This window comes from Lagopus leucura, unplaced genomic scaffold (assembly GCF_019238085.1).
Source record: "Lagopus leucura isolate 7727_CA_CO unplaced genomic scaffold, USGS_WTPT01 Super-Scaffold_100053, whole genome shotgun sequence".
Classification (NCBI taxonomy): Eukaryota; Metazoa; Chordata; class Aves; order Galliformes; family Phasianidae; genus Lagopus; species Lagopus leucura.
Genome location: NW_024962299.1, coordinates 2064689 through 2081814, shown reverse-complemented (window position 1 = coordinate 2081814; position 17126 = coordinate 2064689). Strand labels below are relative to the sequence as shown.

Here is a 17126-nt window from a genome sequence, read left to right as displayed (position 1 = left end):
CAGACACTGGAATCCTGTTAGGTGTGGTTACCTACTGCTGGCTCTGCTCTTCAAGTGGGCTCTGCACACAAACCTGGTACAGATGTACAGCACCTCATGGTAGGCATTCCATTCCAAAAGAGATGAGGTCTTCAATACCTTATGCTTAATCAATACATCAGCAGATAAAAGAGTAAATAAAGTGGAACGTGTCCCTAAAATGAAGCTTCAATCAGCCTGCACGAAAACAAAGGGAAGACAGCTCATGGAACAAACAAGTTCAACACGTGTCTTTTTGGCTGCTCTCCCCCCCCTGTTTGGAGGTGAAGCCTCCTGATTTCGGTTCTTAAGCTCAAGTTCATTGTGTAGCAGCATCCAATAGGCAGAGGTGAATTTGGTGGTGATGAACCCTGTTACTGCACAAACCCACTGCCTTCCAAGGATTCCTTTGTATTTCAGGCTCGTTTCTGAGAACATCACGGGTTCAACACCGAACCACTTTATTACAGCTGGACAAAAGTTTCCAAACAAGAGTGCTGGCAAGAAATTCACCAGAATTGGAAGCTCCACACTTCTTAACCAGAACTCCAGCAGGTGTGTGCAAGCCACACTGCCTCAGGCACCCAGAGGAATCAATGCACACCTGAGGACTGGCACACAGCCCCAGCTGGGAGCCAAAGCCCTGCCCCACTGCTCAGCGTGGTGTGGTTTTGGAAATGAGATCATTCCTGAGATAGCAATTACTGATCTACTGATATCCATGAATAAGCACCTGATTCCAGCCAGCAATTGCTATTAACAAACTACTGAAGCTATAAAATACCTTTTATTACGCTGTATGGGAAGTCAAAACTTAATTTTCCTCGCACAATTTTCTGTTCTATTCCTACAAAGCTAGCAAAAGCCACAGCAACACTTGACAGGTCACAGCTAGGTTGCTTACCCTGGGGCTCTGTTTCAACCTACCAAGCAGGTGACTTCTCCAGCTCATCATTCCACAGCTGGAATATAAAACATGAGCATTGCTGAAGACAGGGTATGCACTTTGAGCCACCTGCAGCAAATGCTGCAGAAACTAACACAGAAGGCTCTGAAGGAGACCCCTCAGGATATCAGCTCTACACAAGTCCAGTAGCCTTCAGTCATTTCTAAGTTTTAGATAAGCCCATGGAATTAGCACAGCTGAAAAATAGCACCTTATGCTATAAACTAGAAATAGACATTAGTGCTCTATTTGGAAGCTGACTGGGCAGCAGCTCTTTCTCCATTCACAAGCTATCAACTTGGAACAGCCACAGAACTGCACTGTCACCAACTTATTTCCATTCAGCTGCAAACAAACAGTGCTCACACCTATTTCTGACCCTGCTTCTGCAGCTGAAGCTCCAGCCAGATTGCTGCCCTGGAGAGCTCTCATCACAGCCAGCAGGCAGAGTAGGTGCTAAGCAGCCAAAGCATCAACTTACTTCCCTTGTTTCACAGAAAGATCCTGGTGAGTTAATTAAGCAACTTTCAGAAATACAAGGTGGCAGAAGCACAGGCAACTTCCATTCTTGTTCTAGGAGTTACATCCTCAGTGCTGATGATACAAGACTTCATAGAAAACATTAGTCTGTGCAGAGACTGACATTACACCTAGAGCAGTGCTGGTGTCTGAGTAAGCCCCTGTACTCATTAAGTACAAGACATAAGCATAAGGGGTTCTGTAAGGACAGCATCCCCAAAGCCCCCCTAAAACAACCAAGAATGAATGAAAAGCACTCCATTTTCACCTGCAGTAAAAAGTGATGCTCACTGATGCAAGTTACACAGGTTAGACATCTGCATGGCACCTGGAGACAGCTTTGAGATGCTTCTTTCCCTGGGGGTGACACATTCAGCCATGGTTTTGCTGTGTCTTGATGCTTCTAGCTGCTGTGCTATGTGGAGAGCCACAGCCTCAGCTCTCAGCACAGCAACGAGCCTCCAGGTACCATCCTGCTTCCTTCATGGCAAAGGTAAAAAAAGACAGCAGAATAAAGGCATCCCAAGGTACAGAAACAGCCTGAAAACTCTGGTGCATCACTTCCATCTAAAAATACAAGCCCTGTAGGAACAGAAGTTTTAGAAGGCGAGGCTCTAAGTAGATGCCTGGGCTTCAGCTGAAGACAATTTATGCTGCTTCAACTTCTAAGAGCCACCCAACCTTTGATTGCACACCTACAAACAAGAAGTTTGTAGAACCCACACTTCTAGTCCTGCAAGCATTAACACTGCTCCGAAGCAACAGAGAAAGCAGGACAGGACAGCAGAAATTACTTACAGACTAAAACTACAGCCTGCTCCACAGAAGAGGACGGTCTTCCCTACTCAGGGCACGAAAACTCAACATTCACTTTGTACTGTCAAGCAGAAACAACGTATCTGATAATCACCGACCTACTTAGAGCCAGCCACAGCCACCTTCTCAGGCTGGATGTGGCTCTGGGCAGCCTGGTCTGGTGGTTGGAGATCCTGCCCGTGGCAGGGAGGCTGAAACTGGATGATCTTTGAGGTCCTTTTCAAGCCAGGCCATTCTATGCGTCCATGATTCTCGGGGTTGGACTCGAAGATCTCTGGAGGTCCCTTCCAACCCCTACAATTCCGTGATTCTCTGCATCTTGTTAAGATGGATATAAACCAGTAATCCTGAAGCACAACTTTTGAAGCAAGAAGTTAGTAGCAGCAGTTCGGTGCCTCCTTGCAGCCAGTAACTGCAGCAAACTACAAAAGCAGCGACTTGCATGGCTAGCCAGGCTTATGTGGGATTACCCACCCCAAAGCAGCTCCAAGAATCACGATTTCTACTGTAACTTTGTATCATCTGTTCACACAGAACAGATTTTTGACCGTATCGCATGCAACCATTTTGGAGCTATTTCACTGTGAGAGTTGAAAGAGACGGGAGATGGATTGCAAGCTCCAAGCCTTTGGAAAAATGGTTGCAGTTAGTACCAAGCTGGGCCATATTTTAACAGAACTGGCTGCAAAAAGTGCTGCCCAACAGCCTCACCTTCTCACGTCCCCCTGAAAAAGCAGCGTGCAGATCAGCAGGGATCTGAACAGATCTCTCACTGCACAGGGAAAGCTGATCACACAGCAGTGTCTCCAAGCACCAGCTTAGTGTCACTTGGGCTGCAGTAAAGCAGCAGTGATGAGAAGTGCTGGCTCTGGAGAAGGAATTCTCCTCCAGGTCTGAAGAGGATGAGGGGCAGCAGCCAGGCTCACTTTCTCTTGCTGTTTTTCTTTTTTCCTAGGTGATGTTACAACACAAGCACTGTCACAACACAGCCTGGTAACATCACAAGATTCAAGTCCACAGTGCTGGAATTTATTTGTGCATATTTAAACGGGGCTGAATGAAGAAAGGCATTTTTTTTCCACTTACTTCATCCAACTGCTGTTCCAAGCCAACTACTCACTCTAAAAGTAGCAAAATGACCGAGCTATCAACATCCAAAGAGCTCAAGGATCTTAAAAAAGGAAATCTGGTCAAGCAAAACACACATTTCAGAGCCTGCAGAAGTGGCAGCACCTCAGTGCTGGCAGGAAGAACGGGATGGATCCTCCGTCCATCTTAAATCAACTTCAGTAGCAGCAGAGCTTCTCACCCACATAAAATATGCACTATTCCTGAAGCTTTGAAAGCACAGCCCAAGAAAAACACCCCTGCCTATGTAATTACATCCTTTTTTGCTCATCTTCTGGGCAAAACTCACTGCAATCTTTCAATCTCAGGGTCCACACATCTTTTGAATAAGGGAAGGTGTGAGCAGCTCAGTGTCTGTCAGGAAGCTCATCCTGGTTGCTGTTACACCTCCTGTATGAAATACTCTTTCCACGTCTGTTTTATTCACAGACAGGTTCAAAGTTAATGGAGGCAATGCCTTACTCTGCTCCTTCCCCTGCAAATAAAACGTTAAGGATAAGCACTGCTTAGACACAGAAAGGGAAGATAAAGAGAAATCAGTTTCAGAACTCTCAACAGAAGTTGAAAAAGAAGAAAAAAAAAAAAAGCAGCAGTGTCCCAAACCAACACAAAATTAGAATTGAGCAGAAGAGTAAGCACACACTTCTGTCTCAGATTGAGAATCAGTGCTTAACTTCAATGGAATCCGTGCTGAGCCCTCAGCAACAGCTTTATTCTGGATACTATTCCAATGCAGAGATTTCTGTAGCCCTCAGGTATACACAGTCTCTCCCAGCAGAAAGGTAAGGTGGTTATTTGCTGGCTGAGTCAGTGCAGCCTCGGGAGCTGCAGGCTGTTAACTGCTCACACACCCACTTCCCTGCTCCTGGGGTTGAACTTCCAAGCAGGTTACAGGCAGTCCGGGAGCGCTTTGCTGCTCACCGTTAGATCTCATTACCAACAGCACCCTTTCAAACGAAGCTGCCTAGCTTAATTGCTGCCAAGCCGCATAGCAAGTTAACGATGGTGAACCTCTGACACCAGGATCAACGCCCAGGTGGTTCAGGGTTGATGCACAAACACATTTCTTTAACATCAGCAACTCCAAACGTCTGCCTGCCCCAAACCCAAACTCACCACAATGCCTTTGCCACTGAGCAGCTACTCCCCAAGCTCATCTTCCCTTCCAATGTCTCTTCCAGGAAAACACTTTCAGACAGATGTTTGTCCCCACATCTAAAGATATCACACATGCTCCCCTACCAAATCACAGGGCTTCTGTGCACCAGGCAGATGCAGGGAAGCAGAAGCACCCCCAGGAACAACCAGCTGAAGTTCACAGTGACGCCTCTTAATCAGCTTGTGAACTCCTTCTCATGGAGTGAGACAAGAACTCCTCACACCCCCTCCTTTCACCCCCAGCATCAACCAGGGGAATGACCCGTCAAGCCCTCAGGCTGCCATTTACTTCTAGAAAACCTGCAGTAAGAGAAAGAAGGGGTTGAAAGAAGAGAGGTACTGGCAGGAAGCTTATGGGGGAGCAACTTTTTGCACGGTCTAATAGTGATAAAACAAGCGTGAATAGCTTTGAACTAAAAAGGGGGAAATACAGGTTACTCAGAGGGCGGTGAGGAACTCAACCAGGCTGTCCAGACAAGCTGGGGGTGCCTCATCCCTGGAGGTGCCCGAGGACAGGACGGACATGGACCTGGACAGCCTGATCTGATGGGTGGCAGCCAACCCACCGCAGGAGGTTGGAGCTCAATGATCTTTAAGCTCCCTCCCAACCTAAGCCATTCTATGATCCTAGGTTGAAAGTCCAAGCACGGCGCCCCGCAGTGACCCACCTTATGGCAGCCCGGATAGGTCGCCATGGAGTTGAGGGCAGAGCTGCTGGGATTCTTGCTGGTGCTGGCCATGATGTTCTGGATCTGGGTGAGCTCCTGCCTCAACACCTGCTTCTGGTGGAAGCTGAAAGCGGGGTGGTTGGACGCCATGGTGAAAAGCAACAGGAATTCATCCCCGGTGCGGCCCTCGTTGAGCTGCAGCCCGTAGTTGTTGATGACAGAATCGATGTGGGTGAGGGTCCGGAAAAGGACCCCGGCGGCCTCGCGGTGGGCAGAACCCAGCAAGGCGAGAGAAACCAGCAGTTTGCTGCGTACCACTTCGTCCGTCAGGTTGGTGAGGCTGCCCAGATCGGCGGGGTTGTTGGCTTTGATCTCGGAATCTCTCAATGAATGATAATCCTTCCGAGCCAGATCTTCCAAACAGGCTCCCAGGAAACGCAGCTCCAGCGGGATGCACAGATCCAGCAGGCCGCACAAAAACTCCACTCTCTGAGGCGAGGGCAGCTCCGAAAACCACCGGTACACCCCGTCCCGCTGCAACCGCGGGCAGCGCTTCTCCACCATGGTGCTCCGCCGACCCCCGGCCCTCAGGGAACGCGCCCGGGGACCCCTCGCACCGCCCCCTCCGCGCTGCCGGCCGCTCCCCCGGGGGCCGAGGGGAACCGGCGTTACGGAGCGGCCCCCCGCGGCGGGCAGGGCCCGGCCGAGGCCCCCCGAGGGCGGCCGCCGGGGGCGCAGGCCCGAGCGCTGAGGCGCGGCCTGGCCGCGGGGTCCCCGCCCGGCAGGCCCCGAGCAGGCCCGGGCGCTCCCTCACGGGTCGGTTCTTTCTTTCAGCCTTTCCATCCTCCGTCCCGGAGAGCCGGGCCTTCCTCCGGAGCGGTTCCGACGTACGCGACCGAGGGAAAGAATCCCTCGCTGAAGGCGGCGCGGAGGCGGACGGCCCGCGGCGGAGGGATCCCGCGGTGAGGCGTCCCAGCCGGCGCGGAGCGGGGAGGGGGAGAGAGAGAGAAAAGAAGGAGCGACCGAGCGCCTCCACTCCCGGCCTGACCCCGCGGCGAGGCCCCGCCCACCGCCCTTCGCATTGGCCCGGCCGGCTACTCGCGGCTGGAGATTGGCTGCTAGCGAGCTGCACCCGCCTCCCTCCCTCTGTCAATCGCTACCGTTAAGCGCCCGCTTAGCTCTGCCCCCTTCCGCTGATTGAATAGGGGAGGGGCGGGAGCGGGCGGCTTTTGTGTGGGGCCGCGGGCGGGCGGGCAGGTTGGGGATGGGGTTCTGTAAGCCCTGAGGGGCCGTGGTGGTGGCAACGGGGTTGTCTGCAACCGGAGTTGCTTTGGCAGTTGACTTCAGATGGTCAAAAATTCCAAACATTGCTCGTTTATCCCTTTTTTTCGTTTCCCTCTGGAATATCGCAGCCTATCGAACTGCGTTCCTTGAGGTCCCGTTCAAATGCAAGAGCAAGCATCCGACAGGAGCTGGGGATGCACGATGTCCCACATTGTGCAGCTGCACAGCTCTGCTTCTGCAGGGCTCCTGCTGCGAAAGGGTCCTTGAAAAGCCCGAAGCCCCTCAGCGTGCTTTGCTTGCAAGCAATCCGTCGTGCAATGGAAACCAGATGGACTTCCTTTTCCTGCCGTGCCCAGTATTGTCCCTTGGAGGAGGGGAGATGCAGAGGAAGCTCTCTCAGCCCCTTAGGAGAGGCTTACATTGCGTTGAGTTGGGGGCCAGGCAGCCTGCAGGAAGACACCGAGCTCTGGGGGCTTCATTGCCTATGTTGGTGTCTTTAACTCAGCGTTAATCCATGCTGAAAGCACCGTGCTAAGCAAGGCAATCTCTAACCTGAAGCCCAGTGCGTGAACTGGGAGCCTTTGATCAGAAATAGCTCTGCATGAAGCCCTTGCAAACCAAAGCAAGGAGCCACCCTCAGCAAAATAAATCAGCTTTGTGGCAGCTCATGTTACTCCTTGCTCCAGGAGTGAAGGTCGTGCTGGGGTGCAGCCACATGCCTGAAGGAGAGCAGCTTTTTGGACACCAAAACCCACCCCTGTTCCCTCCATCGTCTCTCTCTATAAATTCCCCTTCTGCACACTTGAAACAAACAGCTGAGGAACATTCCTTGCTGGAATAATTGGTAAATACTGAGAGTGCAGTTATTTTCCTCTTTTCATACTTTCAGCACATGGAGAAGCTGTTACTGAATGTGCTGACCCATTTTTTTCCAATGCTGGACACATCCACTTCAGTTCTCACCCATCAGCTGAAAGGTTTGGGCTGTTCTCACATTGCCTTGATGCTGCATCACAAGGAGCACAGCTGAAGTGCTTCTTCTTCCTTCAGCAGCACAACAAAGCAACCTCAGCCACATCTACCACTATAATTTCATCTTTGTGTGCATTGGACTCAATGCAACATTGCTAGGATGTCCAAAGGCATATGAAAATTGATCATTGAATTGGGTAGCCCTACAGAAGGGGAGATATTTCAGATTATAATCCATCCACGGGGTGAAAAGAAGATGAGAATCTCTGTTGAAATGAGAGGGAGAACTCCATGTTAGTTGCTGGCTAAAGGCCTGTTGAATTGCCCAGCTCTACCCTCAGCCCAGAGCTTCCAGCCTGCAGGTCTCCTCACAGGGGTTCTTCCCAGAGCTCTCCATAGTTCTCTGCTTGCTTTCAGAAGCTCTTCAACATTTGTCATTAAACAGGCAGAATTACTTACCAGTTTGGCATTTCTGGGCATCCTAAGCACAGCCCAGTGCTTCCCCTTTCCAAAACCTCACTCCCCCTTCCCAAATCTGCTCACTCCTGAACAGCCCAATGCCCACTTCTCCCATTCCCCAACCCCACAGGGCTGCAGATTTCTGATCCCAAAGCAATCTTTGCTGGCAGGACACACAAGCAAGCAACTGGCTTGCGTGCCATCGGTGTGGTTACACAGAGGGGAAGGGTAAATATTGCCACGGCATGAGCACTCGAGTACTTCTGTGCACACACGTTATTTCCTTTAAGGTTTCTCACAGATGCTGGGATTGGAACTCTTGCTTTTGAAAAACAAACAAACAAACTCCGGCTTTGAAGAGCACAGAAAAACATCACGTGAGGAAAAAGTAATGAAAAAAAGCCAGATGTCCGGCCGGCAGCATCTCTTATCTTTCACATCATAAAAGGAGCGTGTGCGGCTGGGATGGGGCTCGGAGGTGGCTGCAGATGGCAGCGATGCGCCGGGTGGGTGGCACTGCCCTCTGCCGGGCACACACAACCCGACATTGGGGTTTGTCGGGGTGTTTTTCCTGCTGGAGGCATCACCGATAGGGCTGCACACCCCCCAAGTAAAGCTGCCCCTTGGGTTGCGGTTGCTCGGCCCCGGGAGATGCTCACAGCTTTCTGGCTTCTCCTGGTTCCCCACAGGGTTTTGTCTCAGCACGAAAACCCACAGCCCCAGGCTGCCAAAACGCTGCCCCCGGCTTCCTTCCTCCTTGCATTCATCCCTGAAACCGCTGCAAAACAAACATCCTTGGTTTTCCCTGCCTCCCCCTTCCCACCACCCCAGTCGCAGCCCTGCTATTCCCCTTTGACTCCTGCTACATTCCTCTCCTCCCCCAATCCAGGAAAGTCTCATTTGGGCGATTCCATTTCCTTGTCCCAGAGCTGGCACAGCTCCTTGCATGGATCCAACCCCCCATGGGTGCCCTCCCAACAGCCCAGGATGGGTGCGCAGCTCCCAGGCTGCAGTTGGTGTCCCACATCTGATGTTGGAATCAGCCCTTCTACAGCATTAATTTGGTCTTTGCTGCAGCCACATCTGGAAAATAAAGTCTGGAAGTGTTTACTTGAATATTCCAGCGACATTCCTTGGGGTGTTTTCATATCACATCCCTCCCCTCTTGGCTTCGGGTTGGAATTGCACTTACCAGCTCGATTTGTTCAACGAGAAAGCACAAAGAGGAAAGAAACACGCACAAATACTTATAAAATAAATCAGTTTTTCTTTGCCATGTTTAGAACCCATGCTACACTTGCTAGCTTCAGAACTATCAGCTCAGTGAGAGAGAATGCCACGTGCCCTCCCTGCTACCTGCCCTGCGCTTCCAACACCTCTGTGCAGACACCAAATCCTGACACGCCGAGATGCCTGCTGCAATGGCACACTGGGGGTTATTCCCTGAAGAAACCCACAAATAACTTCTGAACCACAACCAGAATGAGAAAACTGAGGTTGCTTCACAGGCAATTCATGAATAGGAAAAAAAAAAAAAAAGAAAAAAGGAGATGAAATTAGCTGAATGAACTACTCATTATGCATTATTCAGCCAGCTGTACTAATTAGTGCCTTAAGGACTGATCTTGTTCCCACTGCAGCCAACTCCAAAACTCCTTTTGATTTCAGAGGGAGCAGGACAGAGCCCTCGGAGAATGGGCATGATGCCTGCTTCCCCTGCAATGCCTCTTGTTTTTCACTGTTACTTATTGGTTCCAACTCGTCTGTGTCTTACATTAGAAGGGCTACTTCTACACTGTGTGATGGTCAGTTAACAGCAGGAAAAGAGAAGCACCAGCTGACCCCCAGCTTGTGCCTTGGAAGGAACCTTTAAAGGCCATCTGATCCAACTCCCCAGCACTGAACAAGGACACCTACAGCTCTATCAGATGCCCAGAGCCCCAACCTACTTGACCCCCTCTCGCTGGGCACAGTCTCACAACCATTTCCTCATCCACCAAACAATTCTGCTCATCAGATCCATATCTTTCCCATCTGGAGAGAAGGATGTTGCAGGGGATTGTGTCAAAGGCCCCACTGAAGTCCAGATAGTCATCATTGGTGGCTCTTCCTTGTCCACTGACACAGACAAGCCTTTGTAGAATGACATTGGCTTGGTTATCCCATATCACCTCCCTCTCTTCCATGTGGGAAACTTCCAGGAGGATCTGCTCCATGATCTTCCCAGGCACAGAGGAGAGGCTGACAGATCAGCAGCCCCATGTCAGCATTACATGGGTTTTACCAAAGTCTACCTCTGTGCCAACAGACCTCATCTTCCCGTTTCTCTGCCAGGGGAGCAGCAGCAGTGGTTGCTGCCAGTGGGTTCCATCACTGCTCAGCATGGAGGAATCTCCCCAGCCCCACTCCTTGGGCTTCTCTCCACAGACTGCCTAAAATGGGTATAAAAGAGCCTTCCAGAGGAATTTATTTTCTTAAGACCATCCTTAAAATAACAAACAGAAGAAAACTGGTGACACGCAGTACATCTGTTTGAATAACACGGACCTTCTGTCTGCAACAGAGGAAACTCCAAATAACTCTTTGATTTGTGTTTCCTTTCTTCTCCTTCCTCATCTCCTCCTCCTCACTACTGTATACAAATCTGTTCTGCGAGCTCCAAGCCTACAATTCCCTCTCCCTGACAAGCTTGTTTGTATGCCATGTGATAGCTATTTAATTTCCTCCCTGCTCCTAACACAGCTCCTATTTACCCTTCCTTCTGGGACTGCAGCTCTGTTTATGAGATGATGTGGAGAGGTGAGGGCAGCCCTCCTTTAGGTCCTGCACACCAAATTCCTGCCCTCTGAATTCCTTCAATCCCATTCCAAGGAAGCAATTAGGATTGAGAGCCGTGCTTCAAGCTAGCACATGTAAAGTCCTTCCCTAAATAGGGATGGCACACACAGCAGAGCCATGGAAGTCACCGTATGGCAGCAATGCGCTATGAGAATGGGGCTATGAGGGTCTGCCCCAGCCTTGGCTGCTTCACTGCTTCCCCAGAAGGATTGGGGCTGTGAAACAGCAGCTGAAGGCTACCTCTGGTTTGTCAGCAATCCATTGAAAGGCACAGCTGTGTCAAGCAGAGACTGTGGGGCACCATTTCCAACCATCCTACAGACATCAGTGCCAGCCTGATAAGGCAGGTCCTTACCAGGTGCTGTGCTTGGTGGCTTCAAACAAAGGAAAGCCACAATCCAAACCGAGCTGGGAACCATCATTTCCTCATTAAACACATTTCCTTTCAGCACTGAGCCTTTCACTTCGTCACCGCATGCAATTCCTCAAAGCCCTCATAGCTAATATCACAACTATAGATCCAGGGTTTATTTATAGCCCCGAACTCCGCAGAGAGCTGTGTGCCTTGTTGCTGTGGAAACCCTGAGTCTAAAAGTAAAAGAATTTTAACAGGATTTTAGAAGCAAGCTGCCCAATTCCGGCAGCAGCCTTTGCTTCCAGAGCTCTACCTTAAACTTCCCAACAAAATGCATCCCCTGTGCTCAGCAATCCCAAGGGACAGCAGTCCTCCATGGGTTTCTGGTCACTTGGCAGCCCCAGTTTTGCTCTCTCAGCAATGGCACGTTGGCCAAACTCAGGGCACTTTGCTGTTTTCTTCTGCTGCCGTTGTTTTCCTGGAGCTTTTTGCCAAAGGGAAACAACACCTTTGCTCAGTTCACATACAGCAGCAAACCCAGAGCTTTGGGACTGGCACTCAGCTCCCACCTACAGCCTGCACCCTCTCCTAGCAAAGCAGTGTCTGTGTCAGGGCAGCGTGTGGGACAGAGCCCCAGGAACTGCCACCCCTACAGGGCCCAACTTGCATTCTGAAGGCATAATCCTGATCCCCAAACCCCAAAGTTCTTATACAGAGGATGCAGGAATACCATCTACGTGGCTTTTTCCATGCCTCTAAATGGCCAGCAAGACTTCTGCTGCAGGGCTGCACGTGGGACTGTGTCACAAAGCTTTAAAAGATAAATAAATAAAATAAGCAACATATGATCCAAGCAGTAATTCTGTTCAGCTCCAGAGCCCACTGGCAAAGATTCAGCTGCCAAGCTTGGAAAAATAACCCCCAAAAATGCCACCAAGGGAAGGAGAGGCCATACAACACTGCTAGCCCAGCAGCACGCGTCTTAAATTCACAACCAAGGCACAAATGTCAGAGCTGATTAGCTCTTGCCTCTCATTTCCATAAGTAAAGCAGCAATTCCGGGCTCGGGGCTGTCACTCCTTCCCTGCACAGCCCTGACATTTGCTCAGCTCATGCTGTGGGTCTGCACTGGTGTGAGCTGTATCTTGCCCAGCTGGGAGCGATTACTGGGATATTAAATTCAAAATAGAAAGGCAGGCTGGCAGAACAGCAAGTCAGTGACTTGTCTTTTCCATTAGAGGGTGCCAGGAACCTACTGTTGCTGCAGACCCCAGAAATTATGGGAAATGTGACTCTATCCTGTACATTTTGGGACAGGCCAAATCCATATCCTTATTGGGACCCAGTCCTCAGGCTGCCCAACCACACCGACCTGATGGCTGCAGTGAAACGCAGGTGGGGAAAGGCTGATGTGGCAGCTGTGATTTGGATCATTGATCTCCAGGAAAGGAGGATTCCAGCCCAGCCCAGCTGCTGGCAAGTACCAGGGGTCTCTCCTGCATCCCATGTAAAGATGTGCTTTGAAGCAACTCAAGCAGGCATGGGCTTTTCACCCTGTCTAGGATTCTGAGCGCTGTTTGAACATCAAGGGAAAATAATCATTAAGAAAACTATAGCATTAAGCACAAAAAGTGAAAAAAAAATAAATGGGTGCAGTCTTAGTAGGTGATGCTCCAGGAGAACTGTTGAATGGCTATCAGTGGTTATGTTTGGATCGAGTGACTCCCAAATAACTGAGAGAACACGGTCTTCTCCTCTCAACAAAGATGTTGCTAAATTATTAGCACTGACCATAAGGCTGAGCTCCAGGAGCAGGCTGATCTGGTCCTCCTGGTGCATCCCATGCCAAGAATCATGTCTGTTTGACACATGATGCAATAGGTCACAGAAGAGCAACTGAGACAGTCTGGGACAGCAATCCTGCAATAAAAGCACACTTGGCCAAGGGCTGCATTTCACTGAGGCCATCTTTCTGGTCACAGTATTACAAGGATGAGAACCATTTGGCTGGGGCCCACGGGGAGCTCTCACTGCTCTCTTCCTGCTGTGCCGAGGGCCCCTTCCACACCCCTGCAATTCTCCTATTTCATGGGACTGGAATAGCAAATTACTGGGCTGCAATTCATAGGAATGGCCACTCGTGGAAATAAGCACACTAGGACAGTGTCATCTTATGCTGTAGGGACATCTCCCTTCCCAAAGCATTTTGTGGAGTAAATATAAACTAGGGGTATTTAGGGAAGAGCATAGGGTGCATGGCTCAGTGCAGCATTTTGGGGCAGGAAGGGAAAATCCCCACAGCAGTGGAATGGGAGCACATGCTGCATAGCAATGGGCAAATCTGGGGCTTGGTCAGGAAAGCAAACATAGGAAATACTCAAGGTAGAAGTAAACCTGGGCAATGCACAGCTGCCTGATCTGCTTTGCAGAAGGCTTTTTGGGACACTGGGACCCATTGCAGGCACAGCAAGAGTGAGATCCCAGTGCAAACCCATCATTCCAGATGGTTCCAGTTATTCCCAGGTGTGATTTTTCCTGTTGTTTGGGACACGTCCCACTGCTACCCTCCTTGAATGTTATTGCAGCATGGGAGATTCATGCATGGATGTAGGGATGAGTCCTGTTAGCACAGAGCACAGCAGGGGGAGCAGACGATGCTCCACTGCGTTCAGTGCTAGGGGTGGAACAATGGGACAGTAAACCCAGAGCTGAAGATTCAAACTGAAGGCTCAGTAGCACTGGTAATCAACTGAGTACCTGTAGCTGACCTTAAAGAAAAACCTGGAGGCTTTCTCTCCAGAGTTAGACTTCAGCCCTTCTGTAATGCTACAGAAACACAGCAGTCGCAGCAGAGTAGCAAAGATCCAGGCTGCAGCTGCTGAGAATGCAAGAGCTATGGGCACAGAAATAAAGGAAAGAAATCACTTACCTTCAGAAGGCCTCAGGTTCACAGGGATCTCCAATAAGTTGCTCTCACCTCCACTGCCAGCCTTTAAATGAGGGCTGGGAAGGGTTGGATCCTGGCTCCAGCCCTTCCATCACTCAGGTTCATTGCATGCACCTGAGCTCCCCTGGGCTGGCCCTGCCTTCCCACCAGGTGCTCAATCACTGCTTCAAGCTGTGACTTAGCACTGCCACTACACTTTTACTTTCAAAATCCAGTCCTCAATGTGCTGCTCAGCTCACTGTGGAAGGTGCCTGGTTGGGACACTGGAGATAAGAAAGAAACTGAAGCTGGTATTTATTTGGTGCTGTAATTCTGTGAATCCTCAGCTCCACAGCTTTCAGGGAGCTCCCCACCTCCCCTTGTGTCTGCAATGAGCAAAGCCATGTTTTCCCCCATGCCAGAGGATTTTCCAGCGCCAGTAGTGATGGGACGCTGTGTTGGCAGGACCAAGGTTCCATCACAGTGAAAACTGAAACATCCTTTTCTGCTCCAACCCTGCTGCCTCCTTTGTACCATGACAGTGATGGATGGGCTAATCTGGTGCTTTCAGGTTCTCAAGCCTTCATTTCTGTGTGTCTCACCATCCTAGGGCGACGTCCCTTTATCCCTCACCCTTTCATTCCTGGATTATCCCATGTTAGTAGGTGTAATACTGCTTGTTAACCACTCCTGAGTGCTGCTCACTGGTTCCTTAAGCAGATCTCGAAACCCCATGAATCCAGTTTTGAGTTTCCTGGAGGTTCATTGTTTTGCACCAAGCGTGTTGGATAGCTTTCCACTCCAGCTTTTGGGCAGCAAAGGAGTTCTGTGTGTTCAGGCACTCTAGATATGCTACTCCAGATTGCAAAGTGCTTAAATGCCCTAAAAAAAGGGACTTGAAAAAGAAATCTTTTTTGAAAACCTACACAAATATGGGCTAAATCCCAATGTGGCTGTTTGTCTGCTCAGAAAAAAAATGATCCTCACTGTTGCATGACTGTATTTCATAAGAATAGAGTAAAAGTAATGTCAACTCTTTTACATTGCTGTGTCTTCTTGCTTCAGTGAAAGACATTTCTTCTTTGTTATGAATTATAAATCTCTATTGCTACAGTCCAAACAATTCTGGGAAACTACTGCCACTGGCTTTCTGAGCACAGTAAAATACACTGTCCTTACAATTTGCAGTGCTCAAAGCGTTTCCAAACATTCATTATTCACATAGAAATAAGTACATCAGCATCTCCATTAAACTGAAAACATAATCCCATCTGTCTAATCTGGTGCCAAACTACCTCAGAGCTGAGTTGGTTGCTAGGTGTCCACGGTTTGGTTCATGCTGGGCTTTGCTGAGGATGGCAAGTGGCAAGGGAGGAGAACCTGCCCCAAAATCAGGCAATCCGTGTGCTGACAGATGCTGAAGGGGCAGCACAGGTGATGGAGAGCAAAACGTCATGGAGTTTATGAGAGCTGCCAGAATTGAAATAGAAATTAAAAACAACAACAACAACAACTTTTTGTGTCCATTCTTTCTAGCAAACAGTCCCCAAACAACAGCAAAAATTCCCAAAATTGTGTATTTTTTTAATATCTCATGCTGGTCACAGCCCATCTCAGGACTGGTGGGTATGGTTTTCCCATCAGATTAGGGTCCCCCCGCCTTTCCACAGAGCAGCCAGGGCACAGGGTGGTGTTGGAGATGGAAACCAGCATTCTGAATGGCTTCCCAAAGCAGGTTTCTTCTCATCACATTATGTCAGCTGCATTTCCTGACAAAACCAGCAGGAACACACGGGTGACAGATGTCCCATAATTATCGGCAGCGTTCCCACTCCTTGCTCTCAGACAGAGAATTCAAAGGTTTGAAACAAACGGCTGGGCTTCGTTGGGTTAAGGCTGGCTGCTTTGGTTGTGTTTACAAGAAGCTTTCAGCTACACAAAATTGGTCAGCCTGGGTTTTGGTCAGCCTGGGTTTTGCGCTGTACCAAGGTGGACACCAGGTGGAATACTGGGATGGAAATCTAAAATAGGGGTTTGAATTTGGGGTGGTGCTGTATGGAGCTGGGGGCTGGCCCCAGTGAGCCTCGTTGGTCTCTTGCAATCTGTGAAAATAGGGAGGGATGTGAGTGGCTGGGATGCTGAGTCCCTTTGGTAGATGCTGCTGCTGTGACACCGATGGCAGAGGTTTGCCCTCTGGGATGAGAAGGGCAAGGCAAAGGGCTGGGTTTGATGGTGAGCGAGCAGCTCACATGCATTTATAGTGATCTGGTAAAACAAAAGAGCAAGTGAGACTTTGAGGTTTAAAGACAAACCACAGTGTCTACCGTTGGGTTTATTTTCAGCTTCCAAGATTGCAGTGCCATCCACTTGCCATCCGAGATGGCAAGAGCCGTCTCAGTCCTTCAGCACAGCGTTGCACTCAAATCAGGGATCTGCTCCTGCAAGCAAAGCACCAGCATGAGGAGAAGCTGTGGCCACATTTCCCTTCACTCCCCAGCTCCTTCCATGGGTGATGCAGGAGGATATCAGCCCTGGGAAGAACGCATCTGACACCCAGGGAGAAGGCATCGCACCGCGCTCCGTGCTGCCGGCACTCAGCTTCTCTCCTCCCATGTGCTCATTGATCAGGATCAGCTTCTTTGCTGCTGTTTTTGTGCCTCTTGATTTCCACACGGAAACTGGCTCTATTTTTACCCGGCTAAAGCTGATTAGATTTGCAGTAATTGGCAGGATAAACAGCCACATACTGTATGCAGCAGGTTAATGCGATACATTCGGTGACCAGTAAATGCACTTAGGCCGTGGCCAGCACAAAGAAGACAATCAAGGTAATTTATTGCCCACATGCCTGTAACATGCCCATTAGCCATCTCTGTCCTTCCTCTCTCTGCAAACCAATTTCCCCTGTGAGACAGTCAGCACAGTTATTGCAGGACGCAAAACCTTCCGTCATTTTCTCCTAAGCTCTTTGCGAACCGGTATTAAACCCAAGGACACTCAGGAGTTTCTCTTTCTGGTTCACCCAGGTCTTGACTTTTG

General features: G+C 49.8%; 1 protein-coding gene across 1 annotated transcript in view; it reads right to left on the bottom strand.

The window, feature by feature from the left end:
* Positions 1-5853, bottom strand: part of ZCCHC14 (zinc finger CCHC-type containing 14) — a 42960-nt gene extending 37107 nt beyond the window's left edge. The window contains exon 1 of the mRNA XM_042885881.1: positions 5254-5853. Coding sequence (XP_042741815.1) covers positions 5254-5817 — 564 coding nt within the window. The 5' untranslated portion in view covers positions 5818-5853. The remainder of the gene's footprint in view (positions 1-5253) is intronic.
* Positions 5854-17126: the final 11273 nt, after the last annotated feature.